We start from the raw sequence: 24763 nt of genomic DNA on the forward strand, positions 1-24763 counted from the left end.
AGAATTAAAAAAATAAATGCTTACAAAATACCTGAGAGTAAAGTAAGTGTTCAGGAAGTTTACGGTAATAAGATTTTTATTATTACTGTCATTATTATTATTATTAACATGAGTTTCTGAGATTGTTTCTCATCTGCAAAACTAATGAAATAATAACATTTACACAGGTTGCTGCCATGCCATGCATATGGAAGTCAATCATTAAAAGTATGTAATAAACTATTAAAAAGCTGTTGGATTTAAGTGATCAGTTATGAATGAGTTCAAACTCTTTGTGACCCTACAGACAGTAGTCCATCAAGTTCCTCTGTCCAAGGGATTCTCCAGCCAAGAATACTGGAGTGGGTTGTCATGCCCTGCTCCAGGGAATCTTCCTGACTCAGGGATCGAACCCGAATCTAGATGCATCTCCTGCATTGCAGGCAGAATCTTTATCACTGAACCACCGGAGAAGCCCAGATTTGGGCGATATGCTTTCTTAAATGTATTTCAGTAGCTCTTGTATCTTTTCATTACTTTCCCATGAGCAATACACTGTTATACTTTATGTCAACAATTACAACTAATCTGTTGCCAGGGGTTCTTTTCTCTGGCTTCTATCTCCAAACTGAACCTCAAGGCACTTCATTCAAGACATACAAACACCTTTACTAGAGTTATACCCAAGAATTCCTCTTTTTGAATCCCTCTCTATCTTAAACTCATATTCTCAATTACTTGTGCTGGCTTCCCATTTCCTAACAGTAAAAGTGAAATTCCTCAGCTTTGAATCCATAGGCTTTGCATGTGTTTTCTGTCCCTCTTTTCAGCCTTTGTTGCCACTCTACATGAAATCTACTGAATCACATTAGGTTATGAACCATCTCACACGATTAAGGGCCTAGAGATTATCTCCTGCTTCTGTCTGCATAGGGGTTTGCATGTCTATATATTAAAAATCACCTTCACCCAGGAGAGAATTTTAATAATCTTCAAAAGATCAGGATTTTTTTTGTTTGTTTGTTTGTTTGTTTTCTGTCTTAAAACATATTATTAAATATCAGAACTCAATAGAATCTGGGCTTTTATTATTTTTTACATTGACACTCAATTCAAGATTGAGCTAATAAATTGTGACTTTTTTCAGGTAACATAATTAATAATAACCTAAGATACATGGATAATGGAAACAACGTGACAGAGTTTATTCTACTGGGACTCTCACAGGATCCAAAGATGCAGAAAATCATATTTGTTGTCTTTTTGGTTGTCTACATTGTCTCTATGGTAGGAAATGTGCTCACAATGGTCACTATCATCACCAGCCCATTACGGGGGTACCCCATGTACCATTTCCTGGCTCATCTCTCATTCATTGATGCCTGCTATTCCTGTGTCAATACCCCTAAAGTGATCATAGATTCCTTCTACGAAAAGAAAACCAGCCCTTTCAATGAATGCATGACCCAAGTCTTCGGGGAGCATCTGTTTGCAGGTGCTGACGTCATCCTGCTCACTGTGATGGCCTATGACCGCTACGTGGCCATCTGTAAGCCCTTGCACTATACGACCATCATGAATCGGCGGTTGTGTCAGGCGCTAGTGGGGGTGGCATGGGTGGGGGGCGCTATTCATTCAACCATACAGATCCTCTTCATCCTCAGTTTACCCTTCTGTGGCCCTAACGTCATAGATCACTTTATGTGTGATCTCAACCCTTTGCTCGATCTTGCCTGCACAGACACTCACATTCTAGGATTCTTTGTTCCTGCCAACACCGGTTTAATCTGTCTTTCAAACTTTCTCCTCTTGATCGGCTCCTATGTGATCATTCTGCGCTCCCTAAGGGCCCATAGCTTAGAGGCTAGACGTAAGGCCCTCTCCACCTGTGTCTCCCACATCACAGCAGTTATCCTGTTTCTTGTGCCCTGCTTATTTGTGTACCTGAGACCAACAGTTACTTTACCTGTTGATAAAGCAGTTTCTGTATTCTACACTATGATAACTCCCATGTTAAATCCTTTAATCTATACTTTGAGAAATGACCAGATGAAAAACGCCATTAGGAAACTGTGTAGTAGGAAAGTGATTTCAGGTGATGCATAAAATGTGCATGGAACCCAGCATTCATTCAACTTATGTAAAATCCAAAGGACTTTATTGATAACCTTAGCCAAGAATACCTATGAGATAAAGAAGAATAAAACTGCAAATGATCGATTCTGCAAAGAGAGGAGAAGAAATGGAGTCAACAAAAGAGAGGAAAAACATAGCCTTGGACTACTGTTTGCATATTTGAAAAGCTCTGCCAAATTAGAGTCTAGTTTTACTGTCTCCATTATTGTATAAGGATTCATAAGCTTTCATCATAATAAAACAAAATAAAATAAATGTTAAGATACAGTGATACTTAGCAGTAAGCTTTTTAACAATATGGAAAGGTAATCACTATTATCATCCCCATTTTGCATGTCGGAAAACAAGCAGTAAAGAGTTTGTTCCCAAACAATAACATTGAAGAACCAGTAACTAGAACGTATCTGACCTCTCTAACCATGTTATTAATGGCTGTGATATATATAGCCAGGAGATGATGATAGAAGTGTAGCAAAATTATACCAGTTACTATTTATTAATACAGGGATTGTTCTTAACTATTTGTGTATCTTTCTGTCCATATACATACAAATGTACATACATATATGTATATATATTTATATCTATGCAATATATATTATCAATATTATATGCTAAATTAGTTATATATTAGTATTAATATATATGCTACTTATGTGCATATATGTTTAATTATATATAAGTAAATTCTAGTGATTTTCATTAAGGTTTCCCTGATAGCTCAGTTGGTAAAGAATCCACCTGCAATGCAGGAGACACCAGTTCAATTCCTGGGTTGGGAAGATCTCCTGGAGAAGGGAAATGCTACCCACTCCAGTGTGAAATCAATTAGTATTAATACATATGCTACTTTAGTGCATATATGCTTAATTATATATAACTAAATTCTAGTGATTTGAAGTAATAATCTGCTAATTTTTATACACCATGTGTCCACACATGCTCAATCACTTCAGTTGTGTCTGACTCTGCACTCTATGGACTGTAGCCTACTTGCCTCTTCTGTCCATGGGATTCTCCAGGCAAGAATATACTGGAGTGGGTTGCTGTGCCCTCCTCCAGAGGATCTTCCAGACACGGGGATCGAACCCAAGTCTCATGTTGCCTGCATTGGCATGCAGGTTCTTTACACCAGTGCCATCTGGAAAGCCCTTTATGCATCACAGTCACTGGGAAGATGTTGACTGTAATACTGTGTATGTAATTACCATAGGAATACACAAATAATGAAGTCTTTAACCACTAAGGGGTAAATAACAAATGTAACACCATTTACAAACTCCCTTCAGCATTAAAAATCATTCTGTAAAGGTCACGTCACCAACTGAGGCTCATAAACCAACAGAAAGAGTGATGTTTCAAATAAAAGAATGTTTTAATGTCAGGTAGGATATTCATTGTATTAAGTACATGGTCATATTCCATTAAGCGCTTGACTTCATGATAAATTCTGCAAATAGCACGAGGTCGAGTTCATGATAAATATAAGCATAAATGAAAATGAAAATGTTCACTAAAATACAGAAAAAATTATGAGTGGAGACTTGGACATTTTTTCTAACTTATCTTTTACAGAATCAGAGACGAATGTTTTTTTCTTTTGGAAACCACAATTTGTTTTACTCCTGCTTATTCTAGGAATAAAAAAAAAAAATTGAAACTTAGTATGTCATCGTATAAGCAAATATTTTACTTTGATAGTTTCCCTGTTCTTAGGAAGACTTCATCATCCTATGAACTTTTTTTTTTTTCTTTAGGAGGTTTACTTTTGAAAGGTTGCTGCTGAGCCATGAAAGACACCGGGATTCTTGGCCTCCGGAGGAGAGAAATTCAATCCAGGGCCAGTGACAAGGCTTGGTTGCTCACAGCTTTTGTGTAATAAAGTTTTATTAAAGTATAAAAGAGATAAAGCTTCTGACATAGACATCAGGAGGGGGGGAAACAGTGTCCCCCTGCCAGCCTTTAGCAATATGTTATATACCTATCAGAAAGCTGTTAATTAGAGAAAGGAGATGTCTAAAAGCTCAGAGTGGCACCAGGCCCCTCACCCACAGTATGCATTTTGAGATAACATTGGCACCAGGTGAGTCATCCCAGGCCATAAAATGATGGACAGAAATCTTGAAGAAAGGCAGGTTTCCAAGTAAACATATAGTTTCATTAACATAGATTAGGAGAACAATGCAACAGTAAAACATACAGGTTTGTTGAACCCTTATCTGTTCTGAGTCTTAAGCTGAACCAACTTGAAGATAGACAGAGTCTAGGGTAAACACATAGTTCATTAACATAACTAATGAAAAACATTTCCATAAGAAAAAGGCATTGATTAGCTCAAGGTTTGAGAAAAGTTAAGTTTAGGTGGAGCCAGGTGTCATTATGGCAATAGAAGTTTAAGAGAAACCTCCCTTTAATTTTGTATAGAGAAGGGAAGAAAATCTGACACTTGTAGTTTGTCTCCTTCTGCCACTTAAGAGAGAGATAAGAACCTCTGACACTCGCAGCCATTTCCTCCATTTGGAGACCCCTAGCCTTCCTGCCTGTTACCCTCTCACTTTCATGTAATACATAGCTCTTATGAAAAGCAGTTTGAAAAGTATGTAGCTTTGTTTTACAAAAGGCGATTTTATTCTAAATATAATCCATTCATCTTGTTTGTTCTTCATTCATTAAATAACAAGCATTTTTGAACCAAAGAAATGTAACAGATACATTGATAGTTGCTGAGGCTTTAGTGATGAATAAAGAGAAATCCAAAAGATGTGTTCTGATCCACTGAGATCTGATAGACAGAGTGCTTGAAGAACTATGGACAGAGGCTCATGACATTGTACAGGAGGTAGGGATCAAGACCATCTCCAAGAAAAGGAAATGCAAAAAGGCGAAATGGTTGTCAGAGGAGGCCTTACAAACAGCTGTGAAAAGAGGAGAAGAGAAAGGCAAAGGAGAAAAGGAAAGATATATCCATTTGAATGCAGAGTTACAAAAAATAGCAAGGAGAGATAAGAAAGCCTTCCTCAGTGATCACTGCAAAGAAATAGAGGAAAGCAACAGAATGGGAAAGACTAGAGATTTCTTCCAGAAAATTAGAGATACCAAGGGAACATTTCATGCAAACATGAGCTCAATAAAGGGCAGAAATGGTATGGACCTAACAGAAGCAGAAGATATGGAAAGAATATACAGAAGAACTGTTCAAAAAAGATCTTCATGACCCAGATAATCACAATGGTGTGATCACTCACCTAAAACCAGAAATTCCTGGAATGCAAAGTCAAGTGGGCCTTAAGAATCAACACTATGAACAAAGCAAGTGGAGGTGATGGAATTCCAGTTGAGCTATTTCAAATCCTAAAAGTTGATGCTGTGAAAGTGCTGCACTCAATATGCCAGTAAATTTGGAAAACTCATCAGTGGCCATGGGACTGGAAAAGGTCAGTCTTCATTCCAATCCCAAAGAAAGGCAATGCCAAAGAATGCTCAAACTACTATGCAATTGCACTCATCTCACACACTAGTAAACTAATGCTCAAAGTTCTCCAAGCCAGGCTTCAACAGTACGTGAACCATAAACTTCTAGATGTTCAAACTGGATTTAGAAAAGGCAGAGGAACATCTGCTGGATCATTGAAAAAGTGAAAGAGTTGCAGAAAAAACATCTATTTCTCCTTTATTGACTATGCCAAAGACTTTGACTGTGTGGATCACCACAAAATGTGGAGAATCCTTAAAGAGATGGGGATATGTGACTACCTGAACTGCCTCTTGAGAAATCTCTATGCAGGTCAGGAAACAACAGTTAGAACTGGGCGTGGAACAACAGAATGGTTCCAAATAGGAAAAAGAAGTACGTCAAGGCTGTATATTGTCAACCTGCTTGTTTAACTTATACACAGGATATATCATGAAAAATGCTGGGCTGGATGAAAAACAAGCTATAATCAAGATTGCCAGGAGAAATATCAGTCACCTCAGATATGCAGATGACACCACCCTTATGGCAGAAAGAGAAGAAAAACTAAAGAATCTCTTGATGAAAGTGAAAAAGGAGAGTGAAAAAGTTGGCTTAAAGCTCAACATTCAGAAAACTAAGATCATGGCACGTGGTCCCATCACTTCCTGGCAAATACGTGGAGAAACAGTAACAGACTTTATTTTCTTGGGCTCCAAAATCACTGCAGATGGTGACAGCAGCCATGAAATTAAAAGACTTTCTTTGGAAGAAAAGTTATGACCAAACTAGACAGTATATTGAAAAGCCAAGACATTACCTTGCCAAAAAATTTACGTGTAGTCAGGTTTTTCCAGTAGTCATGTATGGATGTGACAGTTGGACTCTAAAGAAAGCTGAGCACAGAAGAATTAATGCTTTTGAACTGGGTGTTGGAGAAACCTCTTGAGTGTCCCTTGGACTGCAAGGAGATCCACCCAGTTCAACCTAAAAGAGATCAGTCCTGGGTGTTCATTGGAAGGACTGATGCTAAAGCTGAAACTCCAATACTGTGGCCACCTGATGTGAAGAACTGACTCACTGAAAAATATCCTTATGCTGGGAAAGGTTGAAGGCAGGAGGAGAGAGGGATGACAGAGGATGAGATGGTTGGATGGCATCACTGACTCAATGGACATGTGTTGAGTAAGCTCTGGGAATTGGTGATGGACAGGGAGACTTGGCGTGCCACAGTCCATGGGATCGCAAATGGTTGGACATGACTGAGTGACTGAACTGAACTGAATTGATCCACTGAGAGACACTTAGAGTAGAAAATTACAACACAGTTGTACAGGGCAGGTGAAACTATCCCTTTTAGGGTGAAAAATACATCTTATGTCTGTCCCCTCTTATAACCAAAGAAGTCACACAATGTCCAATGGGCCTTGTTGGGATTTGGAGACAGTATATTTTTCATTTCAGTAATTTTCTTTGGTTCATTCATCAGCTGACTCACAAAACTGCCAGCTTTGAATGGGGCCCAGAGAAAGAAAAGGCTTTACAATAGGGTCATGCCATCTGTAAGCTTCTCTGTCATTCTGGACAAATGATCCAGTAGATCCATGGTGCTTTATGTGTCAGTGGCAGCAGGGGATGCTGGAATCTTTGGCAGGCCTCCACATGTGAACTGCAGTGCAGGCACTTAGGATTTTGCTGCAAAATGTTGCCATTCTTTTTAGATAACTACTCTCCTTTTGAGAGATAACTCTTGATCTGCTAGTGGACCTTACTAGGAATTGAACATTTAACCAAAACCCACTAAGTACTAGGCAAGCTGAACTGTCCATCATTAACTTGCTGGTATCTGACCCATCAAAGCCATGATACTGGGTGTGCACAGCAGTACTCCATCGTCACATAGGAGTTCTACACATGCGATCTGGTCCAAGTAGCACCCGAGGGAAATTTCCATGGAAAAGTACAAAATGTTCATAGTCCCCACTCTCATTACTCTGGCTTCTCTCTCCCTGCCTGGACTTATGGATTCATTAACTATGATTAATTGATAAAGAAGCCTTGGGACCTGTATATGGAGAATCCTGCAGTGCTAAGCAGGCATAACCTAAAAGTGGGGAGCTGTAGGACTACAGCCTCATTATGAAAAGTCCCTGAAGGTCCGGAAGGATGGTAATCCTCCCAATGGGTACAAGTTCAGGCAGTTCACATAGATGTTCACTTTACTTGAAAGTAGATACATCCAGATGTGTCATGCATACTGAATCATGGGTTTTGACCAAATATTTGGCTGGATGCTTAGGGACCTGGAAGGAACATAATTGAGAGGTTAGTGAAAACAAATTTGGTCAAAACCCAGAAACTCTTTGTCAAAATCCAGTCATTTATAACCACTTAGATGGGACATGGGTAACACTTTGATGAGAAATAATCTCAGGAAAATGAACAGATCAGGAATTAGTGGAGTACGATGTACCAGAGACAATACTTTGCCAACAAAGTTCTGTATAGTCAAAGCTATGTTTTTTCTACTAGTCACATAAGAATGTGAGAATTGTACCATAAAGAAGGCTGAGTGTCAAAATACTGATGATTTCAAATTGTGGTGCTGGAGAAGAATCTCAAGAGTCCTGTGGACTGCAAGGTGATCAAACCAGTCAATGCTGAAGTTGGCCAATACTTTGGCCACCTGATGTTAAGAGCTAACCTATTGGAAAAGACCCTGATGATGGGAAAGATTGAGAGCAGGAAAAGAAGGGGCTGATAGAGAATGAGACGGTTAGATAGTATCACTGACTTAACAGACATGAGATTGAGCAAACTCCAGGAGGTAGTGAAGGACAGGGAAGCTTGGCGTGTTATAGTCCATGGGGTCACAAAGATTCAGACACAGTTTAGTGACAGAACAACAACCAAAGCAAAAAACAAACAAAGAATATGCCAGAAGCCTATTTGCAATGGGCCCAAGGATTTTGCAGTGAAACGTTTCAAGATGAATTCTGAGTTTAATTATATTATAAGTAGTTTACATGGAAGAATTGGAGGGAGAACCTGAAGAAAGCATTTATGCATGGAAAATAAGAAGTAGCTTGAAAAAGAGCTACTTGTAAGAAAAGCAGGCACTTTCAAGAAAGTCTGAATACAGTAACAAATTATTTGCAGTTGGAAGAAAACAACTTTAAGTAAAATATATTGTGTTCTGCCCATACTTAGGATTTAGGAGTGACTGTGGAAAACCTGTGGATAAGGCAATGGCACCCCACTTCAGTACTCTTGCCTGGAAAATCCCATGGATGGAGGAGCCTGGTAGGCTGCAGTCCATGGGGTCACTAAGAGTCAGACACGACCAAGTGACTTAACTTTCACTTTTCACTTTCCTGCATTGGAGAAGGAAATGGCAACCCACTCCAGTGTTCTTGCCTGGAGAATCCCAGGGATGGGGGAGCCTGGTGGGCTGCCGTCTACAGGGTCGCACAGAGTTGGACACAACTGAAGCGACTTAGCAGCAGCAGCAGCAGCAGTGGAAAAGCTGAACCATGATACATGCTATCTCACAAATTTATCATATAAATTATCATCTGGAGGGGGAAGTTCAGAACTACACAAAATTGTTGAGATTTTTTAAAAAATCAGGGATAAAGAAATTAGGGAGCATAAAATGGTAACGTTACTTGGGAATTCAATCAGAAAGAACTTGGTCATATGAAGGAAGGCATAACTGGCAGAACTTGAGAACATTCAGTGAAGAAAGAGCCAGGACACTAGGCAAGGCAAATAGAGCCCTCAAAATTTCTTCCTTCCTTCTAAGAAAAGTGTGAAGTTAGGGAATATGCTTGCTCCCAAGCAAACAGTTCCAGGCAAAGCTATAAATACTTTCAGAGAGAAAAATCACCAATAACTACCTCTCCCTTTATCTCTCAAAATTTGCCCTTTATATTGAAAGCTATAAAATATTATTTTAAGGAAATTAAAGAAGACCTATAAATAGAAACATATCTCACATGCATGGATTAAACAATTAGTATAATTAAGATGACAATACTCCAGGAAATGAATTGCAGGTTCAGTGCAATTCCTATCAAGACACTAATAGTATTTTTTGGCAGAAAGAAAAAGCCAATCTTAAAATTTGTAAGACACTCCAAGGAACCCCATAGAGCTAAGCAGTCTTGAAAAATAAAGAAAAAAAAATGAGAGGACTCAGACTTCTCTATCTGAAAGTATTAACTGCTACAGTTAAAACAGTACTAGAATGAGAAGACAGAGATCATAAGAATTGAAGGCCCAGAAGTAAACACACATTGATTGTCAACTGTGAGTTCATAAAGTTGCCAATACCACTCAATGGGAATTGAACAGTCTCTTCAACAAGTAGTGCTGAGAAACTGGTATCAAAATACAAAAAAAAAAAAAAAAAAAAAAAAAAAGAATTCAGCACTCTACCTCACACCATATGTGTTAATTTACTAAAAATATATCAGAGACCAAATGTACAAAAATCTTCATGGTGTTGGATTAATCAATGGTTTCTTAAAAATGGCAACAAGACCACAAGCAGCAAAACTAAAATGGAAGAATCAAATCCCATCAGAATTAAAGATTCTTGTGCATCAAGTGACACGATCAAGAAAGTGGAAAATATTGATGATGGGAATATAAAATACTGATAAGTAGTGAGGACACAGTTGATATTTCTCAAAAGTAAAATATAGAATTGCCACATGACCCAGCAATTCCTCATCTAGATAAATACTCAAGAGAATTACAAAGATGATTCCAAATAAATGTGTAGAAATATTCATAGTATCACTATTCACAATGGCCATAACAATCCACATTTCTAATAATTGATGAATAAATAATGAAAATGTTGTATACCCATATAATAGACTACCATTCAATTATATAAAAAATGAAGTACTAATACATGTTCTAACATAAAGTTTGACAACATGCTAACTGAAAGAACAAGGAGAGTGTACATTGTTTGGTTTTGTGTATGTGAAATGTCCAAAATAAGCAAATTCAAAGAAATGGAAAACTGATTAGTTGTTTCTGGTCCCTGGGGTGAGAAAGAAAGATTCTATAGACATTAATCAGATGATAAGAAATATCATGAACATATTTGAGCCAGGAAATTTAACAATTTATAAACCAACTCTTTGCAAAATACTGCAGAATCCAATTAAAGAAGAAATTAAAAAAACAAAACAAAGCTGAATTGCCCAACACTTGTACACTGTTGGTGAGGATGTAAATTCATTCAGCCACTGTAGAAATATTAGAGAGATTTCTAAAAGAACTAAAAATGGAACTACCAAGTGGTCTAGCAATTTCGTCCCTAGGTACATGAACCTAAAAAGAACAAAGCACTAAAATGAAATGATACAAGCACTCCAAATCCAAATGTTCAAAACAGCATTATATATGATTGTCAAGAAATGGAAAACAGCTTAAGTGTCCACACACACACACACACACACACAAATACATACACACATACATAAATATATGTTTATATTTATATAAATACACACACACAATGGGGTATGGGTCAGCTCTAAAAAAGGAAAAAAAAAATGCCATTTGCAAGAACATGGATGTATTTGGAAGACTACACTCAGTGAATGTCAAACAGAGAATGATAAATGATGCATGATAACACAGATGTGGAATCTAAAAAACAAAACAAACTAATGAATATAACAGCAAAAAAGCAGCAGACTCACAGGAAACAAGCTAGCGGTGATTATCAGTGGAGGGGGGGTGGATATAGAAGTGAGGGTGTGGACTGTACAAACTATTGGGTATAAAATAGATTCAATGAAGAACTGTACAACATGAGGAATATAGCCAATATTTTCTTTTTTTAATTACTCCAAATTATGTTTTGTTAAGGCAAGATCATTTCTTTACTGGAGAATAATTGCTTTACAATGTTGTGATGGTCTCTGCCATACATCAGTGCCATTCTGTCATAATTATATATATATATAATAATTAATAATACATATGTTTATATATATTTTATATATATATGTATTTAAAAATACAATAAAAATAGTCTTATATTAGCTGAAGAAATTAAATTTGTACTTAAAATTCTTCTAAAAAATAACTCCAGGCCCAAAAGTACAAATTCTGCATCCAAAAAAATATTTTAAATAAAAAATATAAATTCTACATAAATTATTTTGAAAATAGGAAATAGTAAACACATCATTTCATTCAGCCAACATTGCCTAAGTGTCAGATCACATTATAAGAAAGAAATGACAATTATCTCTTATGAACATAGGCACAACTATATTAAACATGTTAAATGAAATTTGTCAATTTATTTCATAATAATTCACCATGACCATGTGTGAAAAGTAATTGAAAGTGTTAGTCACTCAATCATGTCCAAATCTTTGCAACCCCATGAACTGTAGCCCACCAGGCTCCTCTGTCCATGGAACTCTCCAGGCAAGACCACTGGAGTGGATTGTCATGCCTTTCTCCAGGGAATCTTCCTGACACAGGGATTAAACTTGAGTGCCCTGCATTGCAGGCAGATTCTTTACCGTATGAACCACAAGGGAAGCCAAATGGGTTATACCAAAAATAAACCATTGCTTAAAATAAATAGAAAAAAAGATCAAATATATTCACTCTGTGTGTGTGTGCATGTGTGCTCAGTGGTGTTCAAATCTTTGAGACCCCTTGGGCTCTAGCCCTCCAGGCTCCTTTGTCCACTGAGCTTTCCAGGCAAGAATACTGGAGTGAGTTGCCATTTCCTTCTTCAGGGGATCTTCCCGACCCAGAGATTGAACCCGCCTCTCTTGTATCTCCCACATTAGTAGGTGGATTCTTTACCACTTTATATTCACTAAACTAGTAAAATAAAGTAGAAGAATAGCAAGATAACTTCAATAGATGTTTAATAGTTACAGTAGTTCTATTTAGATTTATGAATTAAAAAAAAAAAAAAAAAAAAAACCAAGTGGGGAAAGGGAAAATTACTCAATCTGATAAAGAGCATCTGTATAAAACCTAAGCCATCATTATAGTTATAGGTGAATTCTAAGATTGGAAATAAGACAAGTCTGCCCCTTCTAAACTTTCTTTTGCATTGTACTCTATATTCCAGTTGTTAAATTTTAAATAAAGCCTCAACAAAATACTCATTAATTAAATCCAACAACACATTAAAAGGACTACACATCATGATCAAGTGGGATTTATCTGAGGAATCCAAGAATTCTTCAATGTATGGAAATCAATCAATGTGATATACCATATAAAGTAATTGAAGAATAAAAAACATATGGTAACCTCCAAAGATGCAGGAAAAAACCTTTGGACAAAATTCAACAATCATTTACAATAAAAAAATCTCCTGAAAGTGGCCATAGAGGGACTATACCTCAACATAATGAAGGCCTTATACAAAAGACAAACAAAACACAGTAAACAGCATTCTCAGTGGTGAGAAACTGAAAACATTTCTTCTCAGATCATTAACAAGACAAGGATGTCCACTCTCACCACTATTATTCAACATAGTTTTGGTAGTCCTAGCCATGACAATCAGAGAGAAAAGAAATAAAAGGTATCCAAATGGAAAAAAAGAAAAACCATGACTGTTTGCAGATGATTTGATACTGTACATAGAAAATCTACAAGATGCCAAAAGAATACTATTAGAACTAATCAATACATTTGGTAAAGTTGAAGGGTACAAAATGAATACACAGAAATCTCTTGCATCCCTATACAGTAGCAACAAAATATCAGAGAAATTAAGGAAAAAATCCCACTTACTATGGCAACAAAATTAATGAAATATCTAGGAATAAAAATACCTAAGGAGGCAAAAAAGCTATACTCAGAAAAGTATAACATAGTGATAAAAGCAATCAAGGTTCACAAACAGATGGAGAGATATACCATGTTCTTGGATTGGAAGAATCACTATTGTGAAAATAACTACACTACCCAAAGGAATCTTCAGATTCAATGCAATCTCTATCAAATTACCAATGTCATTTTTCACAGAATTAGAAAAAACATAAATTTTCAATGCGTCTGGAAACACAAAAGACCTTGAGTAGCCAAAGCAAACTTCAGAAAGAAAAACAGAGCTAGAAGAATCATGCTCCCTGACTTTAGACTACACTGCAAAGCTACAGTAATCAAGACAGCATGTACTGGCACAAGGAAGAAATATAGATCGATAGAATATGATAGAAAGCTCAGAGTTAACCCCACACATCCATAGTCACTCTACGATAAAGCAGGCAAGAATATGCACAACAGAGAAAAGATAATCTCTTCATTAAGTGGTGCTAAAACTGAGGAACTTCATGTAAAAGAATGAAATCGGAACACTTCTTAACACCATAAACAAAAATAAACTAAAAATGTACCTAAATGTAAATACCTAAACGTAAAGCTGGACACTATAAAACTCTTTGAGGAAAACATAGGCAAAACATTGTTTGACAAAAATCACAGCAAGATCTTTTTTTGACCACCACCCCCCCCAAGATTAATGGAAATGAAAACAAACAAACAAACTCTGGACTTTGGGTGATAATGATGTGTTAACTTAAATTCATCCATTGAACAAATACATCACTTGTGGGAGGTTAACAATGTGGAGTGGAGGACTTCCCTTATGGTCTAGTGGTTAAGCCTCAACATTCCCAATTCAGGGGCCCTGGGTTCAATCCATGGTCAGGGAACTGGATTACACGTTCTGCAACTCAGCAAAGAATTTTCATGCCACAACTAAAGATCCCTCATGCCCTAGATAAGACCCAGTGCAGCTGAATAAATAAACACATAAAAATAAACATTAAAAACAATGGAGCAGGCAATGCATGAGTGGGGCAGGGAGGTACATGGATGATCTCTATATCTTTTCCTCAACTCTGCTACAAACCCAAAGCTACTCTAAAAAAATAAAATCTGTTTAAACATATGTAAATAGAGAAGATAGAATTTACTAGTAGACAAAAACACCTACTAAATGAAAAGAAAACAGGAAAGAAAGTTATAAAGGGAACAAAGAAAAAGTAAACTGCAATAAGATCAAGTAAAATTCAAAAATTTTAACAATTACAGTAAACTGCAGCATTTAAAAGCATTTCACCTTCATCTTCCTATGCAATAGAGCATGGACCAATACTAGTTGGGAGATGGGGAAAGTTGACCCCTCAATTCTATTCAGTCACTTTGTCATATATGACTCTTTGCAGCCCCATGGACTGCAGCACATCAGGCTTCCCTGTTGATCACCAACTCCCGGACCTTGCTCAAACTCGTGTCCATCGAGTCAGTGATGCCATCCAACCATCTCATCCTCTGCCATCCCCTTTTTCTTCTGCCTTCAATCTTTCCCAACATCAGGATCTCTTCCAAAGAGTCAGTTATTCGCATCAGGTGGCCAAAGTACTGAAGCTTCACTTCCAGCATAATTCCTTCCAATGAATATTCAGGACTGATTTTCTTTAGGACTGACTGGTTTGATCTCCTTGAAGTCTAAGGGACTCTCAAAAGTCTTCTCCAACACCACAGTTGAAAAGCATCAATTTTTTGATGTTCAGTTTTCTTTGCAGTCCATTTCTCATATCTGTGCATGACTACTGGAAAAACCATAGCTTTTACTAGACAGACCTTTGTGGCAAAGTAATGTCTCTGCTTTTAATATGCTGTCTAGGTTGGTCATAACTTTTCTTCCAAGAAGCAAGCACATTTTGTTTTCATGGCTGCAGTCACCATCTGCAGTGATTTTGGAGCCCAAGAAAATAGTCTCTCACTGTTCCCATTGGTTCCCCTTCTATTTGCCATGCAGTGATAGAACTGGATACCATGATCTTTGTTTTTTGAATGTTGAGTTTTAAGCCAGTTTTTTTTTTTTTTTTTTCCCCACTCTCCTCTTTCACCTTCCTCAAGAGGTTCTTTAGTTCCTCTTTGCTTTCTGACATAAAGGTGGTGTCATCTGCATATCTGAGGTTATTGCTGTTTCACCCAGCAATCTTGATTTCAGCTTTTGCTTCATCCAACCTGGAATTTCATATGAAGAACTCTCATATAAGTTAAGTAAATGGGCTAACAATATGCAGACTTGATGTACTCCTTTCCCAATTTGGAACCAGTCCATTGTTCCATGTCCATTTCTAACCATTGTTTCTTAACCTGCATACAGATTTCTCAGGAGGCAAGTCAGGTGGCCTGGTATCCCTATCTCTTTTAAGAATTTTCCAGTTTGTTGTGATCTACACAATCAAGGCTTTGGCATAGTCAATAAAGCAGAAGTTTTTTTGGAACCCTCTTGCTGTCTCCATGATCCAACAGGTGTTGGCAATTTGATCTCTGGTTCTTCTGCCTTTTCTAACTGCAGGTTGAACATCTGGAAGTTCTCAGTTCATGTACTGTTGAAGCCTCACTTGGAGAATTTTGTACATTACTTTGCTAGTGTGTGGGATGAGAATCTGATTAGGTGAGTCTTTCAGACCCATGACCCCACCTGGACTGACACCCAGAGATTTCTTAATATTTTCCTAATGGGGGAACAAATGGTGTTTTTGTTTTTGTTGCTGTTGGTTTGTCTTAAGCCCAAGAAGAAGCAGGTACAGAGAACAGAATGCAAGTCACACTATTTTCAGACCTTGGAATCAAGTGGTCCAGGTAACAAACCCAACTGGGACTACTGAGACAATGCAGAGGAGGCTGACCCATTATAAAAGTATGATCTTAAAGGGAATGCAGGCAGCAGGAAATAAACCTGTCATTTGGAATAAGATGAAGAAAATCAGAAGCCAACAGAAAATCCTTCAGCATTCCTAGAGCACCACAGGGAAGGCATCTGAATTTATACTGCCACTAACCCTGAGACATTGGAAGGGAATGCAGTGACTACCTGGTGTTTAATAACCAATATATAGAGGAAGAAATGTCAGAGACAGAAAAAGGCCCACACTCAAGTCTGCCACTTACCGTTGCCTCTAGTGTCAACTGGTCAGCACAGGAATCTACACTAATGCCCACAGAGATTCTTGGCTCCAGTAAAGGTACCTGACCCCTGCTCCTTCTGGGGGAGAGCAAACCAGAACCCAATAGCACACCATGCCAACAAGAAGGATACTAGGACAGAGAATGTTCTCAAAGGGTCAGAAATAGCAGGTCCTGGCCACTACCCTCAAAACCTGAGATTCAAATAGATGAAAAATGATGGGCCCAGCAAAGCTTTCCCTAGTCCAATGACTAATACTTCACACTCTCAATGCAGGAGGTGTGGACTTGACCCTTGGTCAGGGGACTAGATGTCACATGCTGAATCTAAGACCTGGCAGAGCCAAAAATTAGATAAATGGGCTTTCCAGGTGGTGCTAGTAGTGAAGAACCCACCTGCCAATGTAGGAGATGTAAGAGATGTGTGCTCAATCCCTGGTTCAGGAAGATCCCCTGGAGGAGGGCATGACGACCCACTCCAGTACTCTTGCCTGGAGAACCCCATGGACAGAGTAGCCTGGCAGGTTACAGTCTATAGGGTTCCTTAGTGGGGTGGCCTCCTTGCTTAAGAGTAGCTGCTCCCACAACTGAATATACATGTATAACTGAATCACTTTGCTAAACAGCAGAAATTAACCCAACATTGTAAATCACCTATACCTCAATAAATCTAAGACAAAAAAAGAAAGGACGAAAACTGGATTAATTTGCTTCTGACTGCCCTTCTTTGCATGTGCTTAGCCCCAAGGGATAAGTTAAAAATAAATGCATTTGAACTCCTATATTGTAGACACATTTCCTCTAGCCTGAGTGAATGGACTCCCTAAATACCTTGAAACTGAACAGTTCAAGTGTGTCCTCCAGGTAAGAGAATCTGTGAAAGCTCCCACAAGACATGGTAACTAGGTGCTGCCCTGACCTGGCCCACCATCTATTCTGGCCAGAAGGCTGGGAGAGTCTAAGAACCAGGAAAAGCAGCAACCTGCAAGACCAGCTCACTCCTAGGTAGAGCAACCCCACTTGGTGATCCTAACCACGCATTCCATACTGAAGTTGCTGTGATCACTTCATGGGGTCATCGTACTCAAGTGAAGGGGGATCCTAAGCCTAAACCTCCAGAGAAATGACCTAAGACAATAGCCTCCTTGACTACCCCTGTGAACCTCTCTGACCTGAAGCTTCTTTTCCAAAAAGCAACCAAAGCCTGACCAGAGACATTCAGACCTGGCCAATGAAGCTGGACATCAGGGCATATTTGCCCACAGGCAAACCTAGATACTTTTACTCTTTCATGTATCTGAAAGTGTCCAATGTCCTTTTCCTCCAAAAGTTTAGAAAACTGGGGTTCATCTCATGAAGATGAATGTTTAGCACTGAAGCTTGGTAACAACCAAACATACCTAATGGTGGCTGAGGGGAAATTCTGCTCCTTTGCACAGGGCTGTAATGATGCCTGAAATCAGCAGGAAACAACTACAGAGACAGACTATCACCTCTCCGCATCCCTCGAAAGTAAGAAGCCAGACAGAGGAGGGATTTTTCACCAGCAAAGCCCATTAGGAAGTCCCTGGCAATAACATTAGAAGCAGGGTTTAAAAAAAAAAAAAAACTAACCTTTCTCTTTTCCTTTGTGTTTCATCTGGTTTCACTTGCTCACAGGATGCCACGTGCAGAAGCCTCCTGCTGGTGCTTCAGACCAGAATTGCTCTGCTGAAGGGCTGTGCTGACTCTGCTCAAAGAGGTAGGCAGAAAAGCACAACTCAGAGATTCAAGATGGCGGCGGCCAGTTGCGTGCAGCGGAGCAGCACATCTGGATGTTCCCGCGAGAACTCCGCCTCCTCTATGCTGGCAGCCTCAGCAGCCCTGCCCACAGCCTGGGTGTCAGGGAGATACTGTGCTCTGGCAGTGGCCCCCAACGTTTTTGGGACCAGGGAGCACCTTCATGGAAGACAGTTTTTCCATAAACAAGGGAATTGGAGACTCGGGGATGGTTTCCAAATAATTCAAGAACACTGCACTTATTTGCACTTTATTTCTATTATTATCACATTAACTCCATCTCAGATCATTAGGCATTAGACCCAAGAGGTGGGGGACCACTGCTCTGAAGCCAGTTCATTCCTCACATTCTTTGCTCGAAGAACACGGTTTCCATTCCTTTGCTTCTGAACTGAGTCCCTCTCATTCTATTGGCTTGAACAACAAGGACAGGGAGACCCCTGTTGGAGTCTGACTCAAAGGGTCAGTAAAAATTTATGCAAGCTTAGTCATGTCCAACTCTTTGTGACTCCTAGCCTAGCCCACCAGGCTCCTCTGTCCATGGGGTTTAACAGGCAAGAATACTGGAGTGGGTTGCCATTTCCTCCTCCAGAGGAACTTTCAGACCCAGCATCAGACCTACATCTCTGTCTCCAACTTTGGCAGGTGAGTTCTTTTACTGCTGAGCCATCTGGGAATCCCTCAGTAACAGTATTACATGTAAAGTTTTAAATACATGAGCAGAATGTGGAAAAAGTGATATTGTATGATTCCTGAAGATTAGGTTGAGAGACCTTGAAGATTTAGGTTTTGTGAAACAACTATCGCCCTGAAACAGCTATGGTGTGAGAAAGCCCTGTGGATGCTACTGGAGAGTGAGAGAGAACTGACTGAAAGGCACATGAACAAGGCCATCTTGGAACATCTACAACATCCAGGCCAGGAAGCATCAGTGGAAGAACCACCCAGGTGAAGCCAAGGAAAACTGCAGAATTATAATCAAATAAAGTGTTTTTATTTTAAGCCTTTAAGTTGTGGTGCTATGATTTTTAAACTACTAATTTGGGGATTAAATTTTGTGGTGGTAAGCCACTGATTTTTGACTTAGCTCTGTTTGCCAACATATAGCAATAGATAGCTTACACACACACAAGGCAGAAAGTGAAAGAAAAACACTGAAAATTTCCTGGAATTCTTCTCCAGAGACTCCCTGTTGCTGATGAGGTGGTGTATACTGGGTGACATGAGTGGATCTTAAATATGCTCAGAAGTTTCCCATCAAACTCCCTCCTGCTGCTATGAATGCCCCTGGTGCTCTCGGGACTCTGTTTTCTCCTACAACTAGAAGAAGAGTACATGACCGGAAATTGCAGAGAAAACGGCCCAACTGTCTGGTGAACTTTGGCTCAGGCGAAAGAAAACTTGATGGCTATGTGCATCTTTCCCTGTCCTGTTTACAAATTGCTTGGAAAATGAATCCATGGTGTCTGTTAAAAGCTTCAGTGAGATAAAGAAATCAGCTGCAATGGGCAGCTCCTAAGTTCTCCCTAGAAGTATGAACTAGTTGCTTTTTGACACTTTATTATAAATGAAGAAGGAGGTGAGATGAAAGTAGGAAGAAGAAAGAAGGTAAAGAAAGAACGAGGGGAAAGGAAAAAGTACAAGAGGAATAAGAAAGAATATCAGTGGTCAAGAGTCAAGCATAACAGTTTGCAATCAAAAGGTAAAAGAATGAAAGCCTGCACTATGATTATCCAAATATAGGTTGGAAGTTAATTTGTTCCCACCAGTTTCTCCAGAAATCATCAGAAACTATATTAAAAAAGAAAAAGTGGTGCTAATACTATTGAATATACTATTTTCCAATCAAATGGAACTTTTAAAAGCAGGACAATTAAAATTCAACAGAGAAATACCTCCAAAAAGATGTTTTTTTAAATAAATATATTTATATTAAATATCAAGTAAATCATATTGTATATATGTATATATGCATACATACACATTATTCCACTGAACAAGATAAACCTCCATAAAATAATATTATATCTATGTTTACTGAAATGTTTTGGAATAGTGTTATTGTTCTAAATGCACAAATTGTTTTAAAATTATTTTCTATTGGAGTATAGTTGCTTTACAATTTTATGTTGGTTTTTAACTTTAATAAGTTAAAAGCTTTCAACATTTTTTTTTTTTTTTTTTTAGCAAACTGAAAAGACATCTGGAAATTAAGGCTCACTCTTCTCTGAAGTGGTTCTGATTATAGAGGGTACTTTGGGAGAAAGGTTTTCCCTAGGGTCATTAACATTTTGTATCATTCTCTTTAAAATGACCATATAAGATGTAGAGAAAACAGCATTTGTTGCCAACAGTACTGCAAAATGGCAAATTTCAGTTGGTGAGAGACAGACCAGGAACAATAAAATTCTACCAATTTTTGAGTTTCTGGACTCAGGGATTCTCTGAAACCAATTATTCACAAAGTAATTCTTAAGGCATCACTCTTAACTTTGTTTTGAATAGTTGCACCCAAATTATCTCAGGAGTGATAGAAAAACAAAGCAAAATCCAAGCTCTGGACAATACTGGTGAGATTTTTCAATTCTAAAACTAACATTGAAGGTTTCTGAAAAAGAGAATTTTATCAAATTTCTATATTTTGAATGCTTGTAATATAATTGCAAGACAGTGTTCTTAGAAATAGCAGGAGAATAAAATTTTTAAGATGATAATAAAATGATGAAGTGCATACAAACCAGACTATGAGAGGATACTAATGACATATGAGTAGGAGAATGCTTGACTTTCAAAGAAAATGAGGTGTTAGTACGTTTGGAATGTTCAGAATGTGGAGGAATAAATTCTTTGAGGTGGATCTTGATTCTGGGAGAAAGAAGCTTTCTTCCTTGACCTTACAGGATGGACAATGGAGACAGAATCCCCAGGCTTGATTTTAAATGACTGGTTTCTTTTAGATGATAAGCAAGTCACATTATTCACAGTTGTCAAAAACTGCTATGATTTGAAGTCTCTTAAACTGAAAGACTCTCTGAGTGTAGAATAAAATGTTTTGTTTAATTCAGGAGGAAAAACAAAAGGAGAGTGAAAGTGTACATGAATTTTTGGACCCCCTATTTGATATAGAATTCTTCTATCGAGAGATGCAGTATAGGAGAAAAAAAATCAAAATTATGCAAATCTGATTTTAAGATAGTGATGCTGTACCTCTAGATAAATTGTTAAGCTTCATGGGGCTTCTGCTATCCCTCCTGCAAAATGAGAAAGTGTTAAGGGATGTGTTCAAGTCTGAATTGGGTTGTCATTATATCTATTACAGTTTTTATCATTATTTCTACTGTAAAAGAAAAGACACACCTGGAATGACTATGATATCAAGTCTAATATACAGATCAGGAACAACATTGCTACAAAACATACCTTAGAGCACAGAGTTCACTTGGAATTAACAGATCTTAGGGGGATGTGTCCTCAGGTCGATAGAATTCCTGATGATTACCTAAGACACTGTGTAATCCTATCCTAAACCAGAACTAAAGGAATCATTTATTAATACATCTGTAGTTTGGCTTGAAGAACAGCTTGAGAAAGGCTTTAATCAAAGGTATTCCCCATGCCCCTTATTTGTACATATGCTGCAGTGACCTCACAAGAGTGTCTGACATTACACCACTGGAGAGTCATCCATTATAAGTAAATATGAAGGACTAGTGAGATTAAGGAATGAGCCATATCTATTTATTTATTGATGTTAACAGATAAATATATAAAATACCAAAGCAATGCAATTCCTGGGGAATCCTCAAACACTGAGTTTGAAGGTAAGATTTCCCTCCCCTCCATTTAAATCAAGCATATCTTGATGTGCCTCCAACAGTTTATTTTAATTTAATCCCTTTTAAGTTTGATATAAGAGAGTCATACAGAGCAACTTTTTGTGTAGGTGGCTTCTTTCACTCTACAAGGTATTTTTGTGAAAATTTGTTATGTTGAGTAGCTTTAGTTCACTCATTATGACTGGAAAATAGTATTCCATTGTGTGACTTTATCACAATGTATCTACCCATCCTACTCTTTTAATGGTATAGATGAATTTATTTGCAAAGAAGAAATAGAGTGACAGATGTAGAGAATAAAGTATGAGTACCAACGGAGGATGTAGAGTGGGTTGAATTGGGAGATTGGGCTTGGCATATGTATATTGCTATGAATAAAATTGATAACTAATGATAATCCTCATGTATAGCACGAGGATCTCTAGTCAGTGCTCTATGGTGGCCTAAATGGGAAGGGAATCCACAAAAGAGGGGGTATGTGTATGTGTGTGTCTGGTTCACTTTGTTGTACAGAAGAAATGAACACAATACTGTAAAGCAACTCTACTCCATCAGTTTCTTTCATTGTTTTCTTCAGTTTCTGCCTCCTTTCCAGGTTTTTATGGCTATTCCAAGCTGAAAGAATTGTTCTTTAACTTCATAGTAGAAATAGCTCTTTATGTTATAGACGATAGTGAAATTAAAACTTTCTCATTTTGCAGATGGGATAACAGAAGCCCCATGGAGCTTAACAATTTATCTAGAGGTACAGCTCCAATATCTCAGAATCAGATTTGCATAATTTTGCTTTCCTTTCTACTATATCACATCACTCTTTATTATGAGAGTTTGATATCAAATATGGGAACAAAAACTCATGCATACAAATATCACAGTTCCTTAAGAAGAAGAACCTGCAACATTATCCAGTCTCAACTATTTGAACACTCATAGCAGTATTCAGACAGGAAAATGTGTGTGTGTGTGTGAAAAGTAATATGAACATTTTCAGGATATAGATGTTGTCATATTCCCAAACTCAAAAGTTGTTTCAAATTTCAGTTGAGTGCCTTAGACAGATTAGAAAGAAGCAAATTGTTAGAAACAGATGAAAGAATCTTTATGAAACATGAGGGAAGTGAGAGGGTTGGTTAGATGTGTGACTTAGAGGATTTATTTTATCTCTTTGAACTTTGTGTCTAAATCTGAACGGACTATCATTTGATATAAGATAATCAAAATATGTAGAATATGTCCACTTCCATTTCTTTAGGTATACATGCTAAGCAGTGGTAAGTACCCATTTTTCCATTTTTATCGATTCTGGTTATTCATTTGTTTTGAGTTAAAAATAAATGTTGCTGGTCTTTGTTACTTCTTTTTTTTTTTTTTTTTTTTACTTTCAGGTAATGTAATTGTCTCTTGAGAACTTGGCCTGCTAAACTAATTGTGTGGAAAAAAAATAAGCAATGTAACTGAATTTGTTTTCTGGGGTCTTTCTCAGAACATAGAGGTTGAAGAAGTGTGTTTTGTGGTGTTTTCTTTCTTCTACATGGTCATTCTTCTGGGAAACCTTCTCATCACACTGACGGTTTGTGTAGGCAGCCTTTTCAAGTCTCCTATGTATTTCTTTCTCAACTACCTGTCTTTTGTGGATATTTGTTACTCTTCAGTCACAGCTCCTAAGATGATTGTGGACCTATTAGCCAAAAGGAAAACGATCTCCTACGTGGGGTGCATGTTGCAACTCTTTGGGGTACATTTCTTTGGTTGTACTGAGATCTTCATCCTTACTGTAATGGCCTATGATCGTTATGTGGCTATTTGTAAACCCCTATGGTATATGACCATCATGGATAGAGACAGATGCAATAAAATGCTGCTGGGGACTTGGATAGGTGGGTTCTTACACTCCATCATCCAAGTGGCTCTGGTAGTCCAACTACCCTTTTGTGGACCCAATGAGATTGACCATTACTTTTGTGATGTTCACTCCATGCTAAAACTCGCCTGCACAGACACATATGTTGTTGGTGGTGTTGTGACAGCCAATAGCGGTACCATCGCTCTGGGGAGCTTTGTCATTTTGCTAATCTCCTTAGTCATTTTGCTAATCTCTGGTGTCCCTGAGAAAGCAGTCAGCAGAAGGCAGGCACAAAGCTCTCTCCACCTGTGGCTCCCACATCACCGTGGTCATCATCTTTTTTGGTCCCTGTAACTTTCATGTATATGTGTCCTGATACTACCTTTTCAGAGGATAAGATGGTGGCTGTGTTTTATACCATCATCACCCCCATGTTAAATCCCCTGATTTATACACTGAGAAATGCAGAAGTAAAAAATGCAATGAAGAAACTGTGGCACAGGAGGGTTTCCTGGGAGGCTAATGGTAAATAGTAAAAAGTAACAATCCAAGGTGGATGATCTCAAAGTTTCTCATCTGCACAGTGAAGACAATAATAACGATCTCACAGGGTGTCTTGAGGGGAACAAATACGAGAATAACACATTTACAGAAGCAAGTTATTATTTATCGTTATGATTATATTTGTTCTAATATTTCATAATCAAAATTTTCTGAAATATCTAGAACAAAGAAATCCTA

General features: G+C 38.0%; 1 protein-coding gene and 1 pseudogene across 1 annotated transcript; both read left to right on the forward strand.

Moving 5' to 3' along the window:
- Positions 1-1155: 1155 nt before the first annotated feature.
- Positions 1156-2085, forward strand: LOC133046177 (olfactory receptor 4C46-like). The gene has a single exon (XM_061129108.1). It carries the CDS (start codon positions 1156-1158, stop codon positions 2083-2085), a length of 930 nt encoding a protein of 309 aa, XP_060985091.1.
- Positions 2086-18013: 15928 nt separating this feature from the next.
- On the forward strand, positions 18014-24555 carry LOC133046178 (olfactory receptor 4S2-like; annotated as a pseudogene).
- Positions 24556-24763: the final 208 nt, after the last annotated feature.

This window comes from Dama dama, chromosome 24, assembly GCF_033118175.1.
Source record: "Dama dama isolate Ldn47 chromosome 24, ASM3311817v1, whole genome shotgun sequence".
In the NCBI taxonomy this organism is placed as follows: Eukaryota; Metazoa; Chordata; class Mammalia; order Artiodactyla; family Cervidae; genus Dama; species Dama dama.